Source organism: Prinia subflava, chromosome 5, assembly GCF_021018805.1.
Source record: "Prinia subflava isolate CZ2003 ecotype Zambia chromosome 5, Cam_Psub_1.2, whole genome shotgun sequence".
In the NCBI taxonomy this organism is placed as follows: domain Eukaryota; kingdom Metazoa; phylum Chordata; class Aves; order Passeriformes; family Cisticolidae; genus Prinia; species Prinia subflava.
Window position 1 is genome coordinate 27,492,475 of NC_086251.1, and position 15,633 is coordinate 27,508,107.

General features: G+C 34.8%; 1 protein-coding gene across 2 annotated transcripts in view; it reads right to left on the reverse strand.

Moving 5' to 3' along the window:
* TTBK2 (tau tubulin kinase 2) overlaps positions 1-15,633 on the reverse strand; it is an 84,616-nt gene that overhangs the window by 42,384 nt on the left and 26,599 nt on the right. For both annotated transcript variants that reach the window (XM_063398618.1, XM_063398617.1), the window contains exons 4-6: positions 10,332-10,405; positions 9,123-9,263; positions 7,710-7,814 (exon numbers count right to left, since the gene is read on the reverse strand). In XM_063398618.1, coding sequence (XP_063254688.1) covers positions 7,710-7,814; positions 9,123-9,263; positions 10,332-10,405 — 320 coding nt within the window. The remainder of the gene's footprint in view (positions 1-7,709; positions 7,815-9,122; positions 9,264-10,331; positions 10,406-15,633) is intronic.

Genomic DNA, 15,633 nt, shown 5'->3' on the forward strand with positions numbered 1-15,633 from the left:
TTTGCCCAGTTACAGACATTTGATCCTGGGAACTTCTAATGCCAAATTTGAGCACACACAGGTCTTTGTTTTATAAGCATTGGTACAGAAGTGTCCAATACATCATGCAATTGATGAGGAGGAAAAGTTACTTTTTGTCACTTCCTTGTTCCAAACAATTATGTTGCAAGCTAATGGTATATTCACTTTAAGAGACAACATATAAAATGTCTCCTCTGAAGTTTATCAATGTGTAAAAGCCTCAGAGGTCTACAACACAGAAACTTATTAACACATGTTATTCAAAAAGCTCTGAGGAAAATGAAAAATATTTCAAGAGGAAAAATAAATACTCTGTTCCTTGTTTAGGTGCACACATGTAATCCTCAGCTAATCATATCCCTCTGTAATGTACTGTTCAGCACTGAGAGAGGCCATTACTGAGAAGAGGTAGCATAAGGTAAATGCCAGCGACAAAATGCTTCTCAACAGGATGAAAGAGTGACTGAACAGCACATTTAACAAAATGACATGGCCCATTACCCTGCAGCACAGGGGCTGTCAACAGTTTTAGTCAGGTATGGAAGAGAGGTCTGTTTAGAACAGTTAATGTATCTTAGCCAATTATTCATTACATGCGTGATACGGGGCCCTAAGATATCAAACAGCTCTCTGGAATTTTTCTGGACTATTTAATTATTTTCCATGAAATCTGCTGCCACTTAATACTCACAAACACGTCCTAGTTGTCCTTGGACTTTGCTCTAATGTAAAACCAAAACCAGATCAATTTCACAATTTTCTGGAAATGACTGAGGTGCTGCCAATCATTTAAATTTAATGGGTGGTCTCATTTTATTCCAGATTTTATTCTGAATGCCATGTTCAGTAACTATTCTTGAACAACTTCGAGTATACAGACATTTATTTAAAATAAATTCACACAGTCAAGGGATTATTCAGTAGTTACCAGCAAAAATTCCAAATCATGAGGGGCACCGGGCCAAACAAAAAACCTGCAGTTTTAATCAAGACTGGCTGTGGACCACTTCTGAGTCTTATTTCGTGAAGATGTAACAATGTTTGTCATAATAGCACTTACTTGAAAAGGAGATTGAGAATATATAACAATCCATCTTTAAGCAATCCATGGGTCCAAATGGCCCTCCAAGAAGGCAAGAGGTTTGCAATGACCATTTTGTTTACATCAGTGTAGCTCCACCATTGCTCCTTTAGTTCTTAAATCTGTTCCACTCCCTTTCCCCATTATAAAAACTATTTAATAGATATAGCTTCCACTACTTCAGCACTATAAAAACAATGTTCTCTTCCAAATACAGAAATTCACAATCTGCAGTTCTTCTGCCAAGATGACAAGAGGTAAAACAGAATAACATGGAAGTATTCTCTAGATTTCCTCAGCAATCTAGATAATCCAGAATCTTACTAGAAGAAACACCATGCAATTGAAATGCATAACCATTCCCAAATTTTCACAAGTAAAAACCCAAATGAAAATACAAGTATACAAGAAATTTATACCTTCTGCCCCTGTATGTAACTGATGTACAAGAGAGTTCCAAAGCTTTCAAAATAGATATAATATTCTGCTTTGTTATCTACCAACACATTTTTGTGAAGTATTCTGTGCAGGATTGTGTTGAGTTATTTGTTTGTTTATTTGTTTGTGGTGGGGGAAATGTTCCATAATTTTATTGGTTCTTGTTTGTTTTGGTTTTGTGTTCGTTTGTCTTTTTAAGAATTCAGCTTCTTAAACCATATTTCTAGGACATCACCTGTACCTTAAAGTGAAACTTGAAAATAAAATCTCATTTGCTGGAAAATCCTCAGAACCTGAGGGCACTGAAGAAAAGCAAGCAGCACTTAGCTGATTTGTACAAAAATACCTGATATGCAATAATATGTGCATGGTTTGATGTGAACAGATTTGTAACTGCTTCCCTGGACAATAAAAAATCTAGACATTTGCATTCACAATGGCTTTCACAGCATTTTTGTAAGGGTCAGACTGTGCAGCAGCTGCTGTATCTTCTGCTTTAGCAGAAGTCAAAGACAATTTTTGTTACTGACAGGTCACCAGTAAAGAGCATGAGTAATGCCTCAGAAAATTTTGGTGAATACTTTGTCACCTTTGAATTTGAATATTTTTGTTAATGTTCAGAGTAAGTAAATACTGCAAAATACTTTAAACCTACTTAATGTTAAAAGAATGTAATTTTGATTTTTTTACTTGTTTTCAAACAAATATAGGAAAATTTAGACACTCGAAATTAAGGTCATGCTAAAATGTCCTATGACGATGAGAACTCTGAAGAAGCTCTGTATTTTATTTAAATAACCACTGAAGAATGACCTAAAATCTAGTCACTGGGAAGAGCAGGACAGAGGTGGGGAGATGGGGGAATGCAGTCATAGGGTAGCTCTCCCCTTGACCTAAAAAGCCTTATTTATCAAAAATACAACAATTCCACAAACAAAACATTCTCCTCTGAATACATTTCAACCCATTAGTTATGATACTCTCAATAAAGAAATCTCACATTCCAAACTAAGTACCAAATTGGTCAAAAAGGAATTTTCCCCTTCAATTATCTTTGCTGAATCCAAATCATCAGATTCAGGGGACTGGCTGTTAATCTGAACAATTCTTTAGGCTGCCAGTCAGTGAGACCTGTATACTGAGTAGGAAAACACTGATGTTTTAGATGAAAAGGTTTTATCTAAATGCCACCATCTTATGGATAGGTTTTTAATTCTGTTACTCCTTAGCTTTGTCACCTCAGCTTGCATATACATTATACTATCTTCTTTGTAAAACAAATAAAATTCAGTTACTTATAATTTGCAATCCCCATAAATAAAAGAGCACAAAACTCAAGCATGTGATAATACATGATGGTTGAATTTCTGGATTTTTAAAGAACTATGACCTAAAATTCTTTTTTTAAAGTTAATCTTTTTAACAGCAAAGATAAGTGGCTTCTTTTTCATTTTATTTTGCTTTCTTTGTATTAAAATTATTAGTAGTTCAAAAACCAGTTGTGGTTAAGGTTCACTTTAAAACAAGAGTGATGACAACAGCCTAAGAGCTGGCTGCAGTACTGATGATGTTAAGAATGCAAATGTCCTTCACATTTTGTCCCTCAAGGTTTTCTATTTCTGTACCACAGCTGACACCTTCACTTTCCATTTTCACCATGTAAACAGAGACATGGAAATTGATGGCTGTATGAAGCTAGATTTACATTCAAAAAGAATCATTTATTCTTTGTCTCCATTAAAAAACAAAAATATTATAGTACTTACTTCAGCTATCTCTAAGACAATAGCCAACAAAATGTTAGGTACTACACCTTCAAAAAGCAATAAACAGCAGACTATGAATCTCATAAACATATTAAATTTGCATCCTCCTAAATGTATTTGCTTGATGATTAGAGTATCCCTACAATTAAATTCTAATTACCCTGCTTTGCAGTAATCAATTCTTATCTACACCATTAATTCATTTATCGGCTTCCTCTCTCCAACAATTTATTTATTTGCCTCTGTTTCATCCTTCCTTCTTTTAACAGCCTACATCATCCCCAGCATTTTTTGCTCTTCCCATACTCAATTTACTCTCTTCTGATCTTTTCCATCCCCAGGGAAGGCTCCTCCCACCAATTAGCAGTTCCTTATCAACTTCCATTCTATAATTTAATTCTACATGTACCCCAAGTGCCTGCATCCTAGTATTGTCCCCACCATGCAGAATTTAATATCAGAAGCCATTATCTTTCATCCACCTCTCACAAACCTACAAAATGCAATAAATGTTTGTTTCTGATTTTTAAGTTTTAGCCAGGTAATAGTGTCAGATCATACAACTTAATAAGCTGCAGATTTTCATTACTCTCTTCAATATGTTTATGCATTTTACAAGTATCTTATTACTGAACACAACAGAGATATCCCTCTCTCCTCAAAGTCAGCTCCTCACAAGCATAGTCATTCAGACAACTGGAAGACGGAACTTTGATAAAATGAATCCATGTGAAAATTAGCAGTTAAAATGTTTTATTTCACAGTAGTAATTCTGAGAGAGAACTATCTGTAGCATGAAAAATGTGCAAAGCCTTGGTTTTGCTTTACGCTTTATGTTAACATGATTTTCTTTCAGTTTTGAAGATTCACATAGACCACTGTAGTGAAACAATACTACAAGAAGAAAACTGCAACTACAACAAATTAATTTTAAGGCGAATATCTGGAACAAGTGGGCAACCATCTCTACTAACTGAATAACCCAAGACAATGTAAAACCCCTGGATCCTTCAGATAAGCAATAAAGGCATTTCCTTTTGACAGTATGCTCACACATTGGGGCAGACTAATAAAACTTGAACACATTTTCATTATGTAAAATTGTCCCTCAAAATACTTCTTCCTCTAATTTCCTGAAATGATCTTTTGCCCCTCTTTATTAAGAGGGACAATTTTTTCCTGAAGGAAAATACTAAATTTGAAATTACAGTCCAGATAATGATTATGGAATACCAAAAAGGATTAGTCCTTTCTAACAGTTGTATTACATTTATAACTAATTTTATCCCTTTTCACCAACTTTACAATAGATTACTACCTACATGGTGGATGTGTAAAATAAGCTTAGAGCACTGCATTCCCTTTGTAGGGAAGAGGAGGAAAGAGAAAAAAGACAGCTACAATATCCTGGAGATGTATTATTTCACTTTTTTCTGAAAAAGAGTTCTGATATTGTTGGATGAGGAAATTCTGTAGTTCTAGAGAGAGGCTATAAAAGGTTATTTCAGCTGCATTGTGTGTAGAGGTTCTGTTAAAAAGCAAAAAAGGCAATGACAGAAGTACCAGGGAAATCAGAAAGAAATAAGAAGAGATTTGATACTAGGTTTTACATACCAAAACATGTTCCTATGTTTACAGCAATTTATGTCCACTTTTAAAAGCTCATTGAACTCCTCTGCTCTTTAATTCCATGCCATTCTTGGTATTGAATGCTGGATGGCTGACCCAAACAACACATCATTGTCTAGGCCTCCAAGTTAATATATGAAGAAAACTAACTGATGATTCCCAAGAGACATCTGTTTCCCTTCTGAACTGTGTCCCTCAGTTATGTAAAAATCAGTGCATCCTGCAGCAGGACCTCACATGAAAACTGCTGTTGCTTACTGACTTCAAAAGCCTAAGCGTTTCATGATGGATACAAAAATGTGAGCATAAAGGTGACATTAATACTTACAGGAGAAAACACTTAGATTCTTGGTGGATAAATTACAATATATATCCTTGACTTTTTTTTTTTCCTTTCAAGATCAGTTTTACTGTCATCTGGCTGCTGCATGCTAAAGGTTATTGTAGATAACCTAAACCAAGGGTGTAAAATTATGCAAATGCAAATCCAATGAAATGGGCTCACAATGCTGGCTCTTCAGTTCTTTATAAGGAGTCCACATGTGACACTCCAAAATACAATGAAAAACACAGTAAGAACTATGAGTGTTGAAAATCTTTTTTCTTTAAATAGTACTTTCTGAAAAGATTTTTATATTAAATCTGCATTTGCAAAACAGCATTTAAATAGAAGCAGGTACAGCTGAATGGACTCCCTGATAGCATGGCTTTATTGGGGTCTGACATTAAGATAGGTAGTACAAAGATGAACGACATCTCTGAAAATAACACTGAAATGTCCTAGGAAATGTCAGATATGACAGGCAACTCTGGGGGATCCTTCAGTACAGAAAAATGGCATGGAATTAGTTTGGATCATCTTCAAGAAAGGATTTCCTGTTCTAAGTTCTCTGCCTTGACCATTCTTTCAGGTAAGAAGTCCAAGGAGTCTACATAACTCTTCAGGAACAGAGTAAACTGACAACAAAAAAATCCTCCCTCCAAACCTGTTTATGACAAACAACTAACAATAACCAGACGTGGCTTAACCCCAGCCAGCAGCCAAGCCCCACCCAGCCACACACCCACTCCCCAACAGCAAGATGGGGGTAAAAGCCAGAAAACTCCTGGTGTGAGATAAAGACAATTAAACAGGGAAAGCAAAACTAGGGTTATAAAGAGCTAATAGGCAACAAGCCAAGCTTTGTTATGGAACACGTTTTTATGAAGAGAGTGTTACGCTTTTGCAGAACATGCTTTTACATTGTCCTGCATTGTGTGCAGTATCTGCAGAAGAAAGCTGATGAAGCTTACAAGGACAGCCTTAAGGAGAAGCACCTAGCACATTTAATGAAAATATTAATAAACTCTATTAGTAAGAATTTTGGCTGCTCGCTGTCCAAGAACCATTTCTAACTAACAATTTGCATACAAACAAACCCACTATCTTTTCCCCCACCATCACTGCACTCTACAAATACGGATTAGTGCCAAAAACTTCTAAACTATTTCAGTTGAAGAATTACTTCAGTTACATTGTAGGACACTGCAATGAAAAACAAAAGGTGAGAGGTAGTTTTTACAAAAGAAAGAATATAGAAAATATTGAATTTTCTGTTATCATTTACTTTTTCTGAAAATGTTACCTTTAGTGTGTATACAGAGAGAATCTTGGGAACAGTTTTGCCTTTGAAATTAGAGGCCAGTTCAAAAAACATTATAAGCAGCCAAACATACAGAACACAACAAGAACACTGAGAAATTTTAAAAGAACTATAAAACTACATAAAATGTTTAGCTCATCTTTGCAACAGCGGCAGGCACTCTGTTGGTCTCCCCTGCTCTTTGCTTTCATTGCAGTGTCCAGCATTACAGCTGAAGGAATAGAGTACAGCAGAACCCCACTGCTTCACCTTACTAAGTCACATACCTCATAATCTGCACACAAAAAGCTGCCATTTTCCCTACTTCTTAGGCAAAATAAGAGTGAAAATCCTGTCAAGATGGCTTCTACCACTCAATTTGCATCATATTTATAAATGTGCTACACAATATTAACTAGTACATTATTTGGTGTTGCCATCAAAATGTAAATTAATTGAATAAAGAAAATATTTCTTTTAAACATCACCACGTACAATGGCACTGACTTGCTCATTTTGAAACTTTGAAATTAACAAAACTAACTGCCCACCAGTGAATTAGGGAGGCTCTGCTTGCTTAAAATTGTCATTTCTTCACTGATATGCTTTTACCTACAATCTTATTCAGATTGCATTTCATTGGCAATACAACAACTACACTTATTCATGTCCTCTTATATAATAATTAGTGTCCTCTCACTATTTTTAATTACTCAGACTTTTTCCTTCAGATTATAAATATTCAGTTTAGTGTCTGACTTATACTCTTCAGTTTTCTGTTGTTGTTGGGTTTTTGGCTTTCAGGTTTTTTAAAATGCAATATAAAACAGCAAGTGAAATTCAGCTCTGGTATAGTATTCTGATATTTAATGAAGACCTATTTATCACTTGATTTTCCAAAACAAATGACAGATTATCACAAAATATCTTAGATGTACACCTCTGTCTCAAGCCAAAAACCGGAAACCTAACTCATTCCCTACCGCCAGTCTTTTAACATAATTAATAAATCACATGACATTTCTGAGCTGGGATGGTGATCAAGCTTACAGCAGTTACCAGTTCAATGCAACTCCCACACTTCTTCAGAAGAAAAGACAGCATACTACCACATTCAAGAATTCAGATTTCAACTGTGAAAAAAAATCTTACTGGTCTGACATCCCCACATGAGTTGGTAAATTGCCGTGCCAAGCCAAAATCCAGCATAAAACACTTCCTACAGGTGCTTGGAAAACGTCCCATTGCGAAGTTTGACTAGGAAGAAGAACAAATACAGACAGATAACAGATGAATACACACAGGTTTCAGTATGTTCACATATTAAAGCAATAACACAAACAGAAAATTCATATTCTATTTCTCTATCCTTCCTTCCATGTTTTCACTTCTACTGAACTCCTAACAAATTTAAAGGAACCATTAAGAGAAACAGGCATCCAACTTAGTATTTCTGAACAGTGGCCTATATTGTCCAAAGAGATTGTCACCTTACTATATCCCTTAGAATATATTAATTTTTAGCAAGAATTTTCCAATCATGATGCCTACTTGCAGAATTTCAGCATTGCCTAATTGGTCACAAGGAAAACAAACAACAAGGATTTCAAGGCTTGAATTCAGCACAAAGCACAATTAGCTCCAGCTACTTCTTTCTCACCAATTTTACTTGACATTCACTGCCTCTATGCCCCTTTCCTATTTAATGAAGGCTTAAATGGGGATGTGTCAGGGAAAATACAAGTTTTATGAAAAGTTGCCAGGAAGAAGTGATGCAAATGAAATATTCCTAATGTACAGAAATTTGTTGGAAGTTTTATGTAAGCATCGTTCAGGAAACTTAGCAATATATGTCAGATGTAACTAACCATATTTGCATCTATTAGAAAACACAAAAATTTGCTTATTTTTTCCTCATTTACAAATTCTGACAGTTCAGAGTTCTAATGATATTTGTCATCCAGAGCAATATTAAAAATAGAAGACTGAATTTCAGGAATAAATTCAAAGAATAATAGAAAATAGTAAGAACAAAAGCGTGATACCATCAGGAAGGCACTCTCCTCATACTGACATTAACAATAGATCTAATAAGAATTGCACAATAAAATAATAGTTTTCTCATACAGTCTGTCTTTCATTTCCTTGTTTGTTGAAAATATATTAAATACATAAAAATTGCTATTGAAGGACTGATAAACACCCTCTACAGTTAGTATGTATTCTTTTAGATTTATTATATGACAATATTAATTGCCATTAGTCAAGCATATTACTTCATATCTCACAGCAAATACTCTTGGTTATATGATGCTAAAAATAAGAGTTTTAACTACAGCAAATGCAACGAGGCCTAAACTAGAGACAGTGAAAAGGACCACTTACTGTTGTTGCAATCCAACATTAATTTATAGAAGAAAATCTGCCCTATCTGATAATTAAACATTCAATTTTCCATCCCCTCTCATTTTTGCATTTTAGCATCTGGTATAGAACTTCTTCTTACTTACGCAGCCATCTAATGACCATCTTACTTGCCAGTTTTGATTTAATGGGCAGACTTACTGGTTTTATGTCCCTGTGCAAGAATCCCACAGAATGAATACTTTCAATAGATTCCAAAATCTGCTTCCCAAGCCGCAGAGTGGTACTAATGGTGAATGTTCCTCGAGACTGGCTACGACGCAGGTCTGCCAAGTTCCGACCCTGACAAAATTAAAAGGGCATTTTCATAAAGAAATACTAATAGGACACAACAAACAAGATTCACAGATGCTGTCAAGTCTTCCTACTTCTTCTTTAGTTGTTCATGACTAAACATGAAATACTCTCAATACCTATTTTCACACTTGAGGGTAACACATCTCACCTAAATGTAATGACTGTATGTCCCCGAGTATCTCCAGCACTAAATTTAAAATTTGTTTTTGAAAATATGGACTTTATGGACTTTAGTATCTTCCTTTTCTTAAAAACATGGAACAAACCAAACCCTATTAGAAGACCAGTACAAACAGTATTATTTAAATTGTATTTGTGTTACACCCAAAAAAGGCACCGAGAAAATGCTCATGAAGACTTCTTCACAATCACTACTTTAGGGAAAAGTACATAATTTAATTATACATTCTATCAAATAGATGAAAAAATATATTATGTAGAAAATGCAACCCCATGACATCACAGAACTGTTTTGTAAAATAACAGACGAACAACAGTATGAACTAGAACACATTTTTTTCAGTATTCATATTCACTAGGATGACAAAGGACATTAATCCCATAATTCTAAGTGCTAATCACCTATTTTATTCCTTTTTTGATTAACAAGTCTTCCAGTAAAATGAAGTGTTTCCTTTTACTTGCATAGGGTAATTTTTCACTTTTATAAAAAAGCCAACAAAATGCAGAGACTAATATAATACATTTTTGACTATTTTCAAGTGAAGACTTTAAAGGAATGTAAAATATCTCAGAAGATATCACAGTTCATTCTTCCAACAGTCAAATCTTTCTAAGGATGTAAGCTGTCTCCTTTTTGAGAGAATTATGGAAAGGATATAAAAGGGAAAAGATACGAGGATATGCTCAATTTAGGTTCACTTACTACAATGCATTTGTGATCTTTGGGGTGGGTTTTTTTGGCTTTTTGTTTAGCATCCTCTAAAACCTTACTGGTATTTTCATATACACTTGACTAATAATAAACCTGAACACACATTTCATGCTCATTCATAATGCTCATGCAAACACTGAGCGCTTTGGTACACTAACCTGCAACTGCATGACCACATAGTTAAATCTGTCATTTCTTCCACATCCTATGAATCTACAGACATGATCTTTTCCTAAAAGAAAAAGAAGCAAATTAGCCAATAATAATGAAATTCTGTGTTTCATTCCTGTAAATATGTAGGAAATTACTGGAAAATATGTAAAATAATGAACTAAGCCCCACACAGTTCAACAGCAATAAAACTGAAATTAGTTCTACCTGCAATTAAACAGAAGCTTTCTCCCATACCACAGCTCTCACTCTTCCATAAAAAACATGCACAACATGCATAAATGTCCACAAATTTGAGGCATTTTGGACTGGAAAAGGTTATTTTCTTACAAAGCTAATGGTTTGTAATAGACAATATTCCTACCCAATATTCCTCTTTTCTACAAGCTGCAGTTGCCATGATGAAAGAAAACTAGTATTACTTGTGAATTATGTTTTATATTAAAAAAATGTAGAAAATGTAATTCAACTAATTCAGTTTATTAATATCTTTCTCTAGAACACAATCCTTGCTCTTTAGCTACAAAAGATAAACTCAGCACAGGTATACTGAAACAGGAAAAAAAAAATTAGTGTTTTGTTTAAGCCAATTTTCTTTAAAGCCTCCCCATGTCCTAGGAGCAAACTGTGGAGAAGACAGGTCAAAAATAACCTCCTTACTATCCTGCCTGTAAGTCAAAGCAGAAGATTCCCAGGTAAATACAGAGAAAAAGGCAAGCCAAAGGCTGCAGTTGGAAACAGAAAGGGAATGCCACCCTCTTGTCATTTTGGCACCAATGTTCATTGACCTGGAGAAAAGCTCCTGATGACTTCACTCTGCCCCACTCTCCAACAGCACAGGGAACTGCAGAATTAAAGTTCTTCAGGCCATTTACCTTCCTGTATCACACCAAAGGAAGTTAAAGCCAACAGAAAGCTGACAACCTCAAGTGGTTGCTAAAGTTGTGCAAAATTTGTCACCTAATATTTGTATCACGAATTTCTTTACACTTAGGATTACAAGAATGTCACAAACAGGGAACCCCCACCCACTCATTACTGTTTTCAAAACACTATAATATCTAGCTACAGATCTGAGGGGACTTTTTGCTATGGCTGCACTTGCAGCTCCATCAAAACCCTAAAACTTGACCCTACAGCCTCTAAATATTTTCAATGCACTTGACAGAAAAGTGGTTGCCTGTTTCTTGCTTTGTCAGGAAGCTGCCTGCCACATCCAATTAAAATAGGTAGGTAGGCCCTTTTAAACAAAGAAAATCTTACAGCCATCAAAATAATTTATTTTAAAAGCAATCTCTACATTTCTGCAAACACATAAGTGCAAAACTTTAAGGATCACTGGTTTTCCTCCACTTTTTCGTTCCACCCATTTGTTCAAGTAAGACAGGCAATATTACAGACAGTATAATTTTATGAAGAAAAAGGATGAGTAGCAAATTTATCAAGAAGAAATTTTGTACATTCATTGCTGCAGTTTCCCTTAATGAAGTCTCATCTTAAATATTTATGATTAATTTTACAGCCATTTGTGGGTATTCTGAAGGAACATCTCCAGAGAAACATACATTAGTCAGATTTTATCTGACAAATTCAGTAAATGTCCAAAACTCAGTTTGGTCAGAGAAATCCCATTTTGACTGGAGCACCAACTCAACTTGTGTGGTAAATTCCCTAGAAACTTTTATATAAAACTGAGGAAAGAGGAAGGGCAGAAGTAGAGCCTGAATACCTTATTCAAATAGAATGATCCTTTACCACTCCAGTGGGGCTATACACACCCACTACAGCCTTTTCCTCAGCAGGAAAACAGTGCTTTCTTACACCTGTGAGCTCCACTGCTGGGCTGCAGGGTGAGAAGATGATGGTAGTGGGCTGCAGGGAACAACCCTGCCCTTGAAAAACCTCCTAGGGAGGGTGCTAAGCCTGTATGCCACTCCTCAGGCTGCTGCAGCGTAGCACTACAGCAGCTTTGCAGCCTACACCAGACACAGCCCATCACTAAATTACGCTCCAGAGCTGTAAATGAGTGAGGGAGAAGTCTGTGAGGTTGTGTGAGACAGAAACCAACTGAGTGAGTCTCACTGAGTGAGATGTGATAAATCTGTCTTCTCCCAACTGACTGTGGGAACAGATGGCCCAACAACATGGTTAAACAAAACAACCATCTGTTGCAGCAGATTTCTTTTCTTTAAAAAAAAAACAAAAATAAGGAACCTAAAGAGTTAAACAATATTCTGCAACAATTATTAGGAGACACCGGAGAGAAAAAAATTAGGATGTAATTGATGACTAAGCCGTAATAAATGGCCGTATCAGTAAGCCAGGTCCTCCTTCACAATTAAGAGAGAAGTCATACAATTACTCACATATTCCAGCATGTTTTGCTAGCTCAGAGTCTTAAAAAGAACTTCTTTTAAGTTTTTCATTAGTCACTGTACCATATACAAAGTTACTATTTTTATATACTTCATTAAACCACACAGTTATTACTCATTTTACCTCCGTGATAATGACCACACTGTTTTAATTTTAAAAGTTTCTGAAAGTAAAGAATGGTAAGAAATAGTGCATTCCTGCACTTCTGTCAACAGCTATTCCTATTTCAGTTTCACAGTTTCTGTGAAATAAGATTCTAATACAGATATATTCAAGAGCATGTTTATAATCCTGAGAATGTGCCTAGGCCTAGTATAGACTAGAAGAGCTATTCTAGCTACATCTAGCTCTAGATGTAGTACACTTGTTTATTTATTCTCTTCTAAAAGCCTGTTTCTTCATGATATTCCACAAATTGTGCAATATCTTCTAAAAATCAGATACACGTATCAAGAAAATCTTCACCAACACTGCAAACTCACTGTCTTTCATTACAAACAGAGGAAACTTCAAATATTTGAAAGAAAAAGGATTTTCATACAATTCTTTTCCTTCTTCTCTATGTCCAATGTAACTAGAATGCCTTGCAAGAAAAGGACCAAGGCCCTTTGAGAAAAGGAGAGTAATTATATATATACAGACATACATACATACGTACACACACACCAAAAAGGGATAGAAGAACAAGATAAAAGTTGGTGTCAGAGGACATACGATATTAGAAGATTGTTACAAAATTATCCTAAAAGAACTATTTACAATTTCACCTGATCTGAATCTGCATGAAAAGAAAAAATATTGTCAAAAATAAGACTAATTTCTACATGATAAAAAAACCTTAAGAATAATAAAAATCTTTAAGAAGCAATTATAAAGTTATTTTCTATTCCCCATTCTCATCCACTTTTCTTGATTTTCCCTATGCTTCAAATTTTTAGCTCTTCAATATTGAAAACTTGTAAAGGTAAAGAAATTAATGCAAATGGATCCTAGGAGCAAAGATTTCCTGTAAAACATAAAATGATCTCTACCATAACCTTATTTAATAAAAAACATTCCAAGTATGGTTAAAAAGGTGCATGTGAAACTAAAGTACTGTATCTGTGCAAATTATAAATCACAATATCTGCAAAAGGTTAATTTGACCCATCTCTTCAACATGTTTGCTTTGCAGATGACCTACAACATCCCCTATCTAAAACCAGAGCGATAACAGTGTTAAGTGTAAACCTCCACAACGACTGGAGGTCACCTCTAGTGTTACTATTACCACCAACTTTTTTTTCTTTTTCAAGAGAGCAATAAAGTATAAAGATTAGTAATATATTTAGATTGTTTGCTCTTAGAAAAAGATTGTCAAAAGCATAATTTCTAATGATCTCATATAAAATCTGGGTTTCAGTTATATAAAAGCTTCTCAGTGTTATTATTTGCTCAGAGAAATAACACTGAGAAAATAAATAACAGAAATATTTACTTGGATTATATATTTTGTGGATTATTTATCTCGGTGGATCTGTTGTTCAGATGTTTCATTGTTCTGTTCTTTTCACCTAGACATTTCCCATGATTCAATAGAACCAACAGTCTTCTGCAGGAACATTTGGGATGTTTGGAATTATAGTTCCCTAACTATTCCTCTCACAGTATAACTTCTGTAAGGCCCTATGGCAAATTTTCACACATAAATATTTTATTATTTCATCAGGGTTTTATCCACAAATATTTCAAAACATAAAATGTTTTGACTAAGAAAAAAACCCCATTTTCTAACATCTTAACTGAAATTCCACTAGTTTAGAAAGTTAAAATGCGCTGCAGCCACACAGTCCTATATAAGGTCATGTTTTCATAAATACATTGGCATTGTAGTGCTACCAAATTCCAGTGTTTTCTTTCAGATCTATCAATTTCCTTATCATTCAGTTCTTTCATCTATACCATTTTAAAGAGTCTGAGTTTTGTAAAAATAGAACCAAGCCCATGTGTGCAGAAAAAACCACAAACCCCTGGAAAAATTATTTCTGAGTATTTAAAAACCCCAGGAATTACAGAGTATTTTGTTCTTCAAAACTCGCTATCTTTAGGATAATTTCTTTCAAGAACACTGACAAACGTTTTCCAAATTTTCAACTGGCAATACTGAAATTTACTATTCATCTCTGGAGTAGAAACTTCAAAATTCAAAGAAAATCGCCTTGCTCAGCTGTATAATACTAGATGCTTCAGTGAAAGCCTTGAAAAAGACAAGAGTGTAGGAACAGTTTAACATCATAACATGTGACATGCTTGCCCTCTTAAATCTATAGAGCCTGTCAATTCCTGCTGCAGTGTGACCTTTACAGCACATTAGGCAGCACCACATGTCATGCAGACTTTGTTTTACTCAAAGTAAGAGTTTGGAAAAATTGGGATGCTGACAGGAAAGCATGTATTATTCAAAATCTTCCAGATTAAAAATAATAATTTTTAAAGAAAAAGTCACTGTTTAAACTTTCTTTCTGTAATCTTGTGTTATAAAAAGCAATGAAGAGAAGCCACTGCATAGCTCTCTGTATTGACATCTTCATTAAAGTATCTAAAGGTACAGAAAGTGTGACTATTCAAACTGATTCAATGAATTGAACCCTGGAAGCATTTCAGGAATTTACATGCCTGTTACAGTATTTAAAGTTGGGGATTTTGCTCATGGGGATTTTTTAAAGTATGTTTCCCATTTCAATATTTGAATTCTCAGCAACATCTGCAAAGCAAAGGAAACAAATATTCTTATCACATATGCTATGTGAAGGACCCTCAAATATTCAATGCTACATAGTACAGAAAAATATACCATCTTAGAAGAAAAAATAAAAACAAGAATAACAACAGTCTAGGGCAAAAAACAAAGGGAAATAATGGATTCAGAATAAA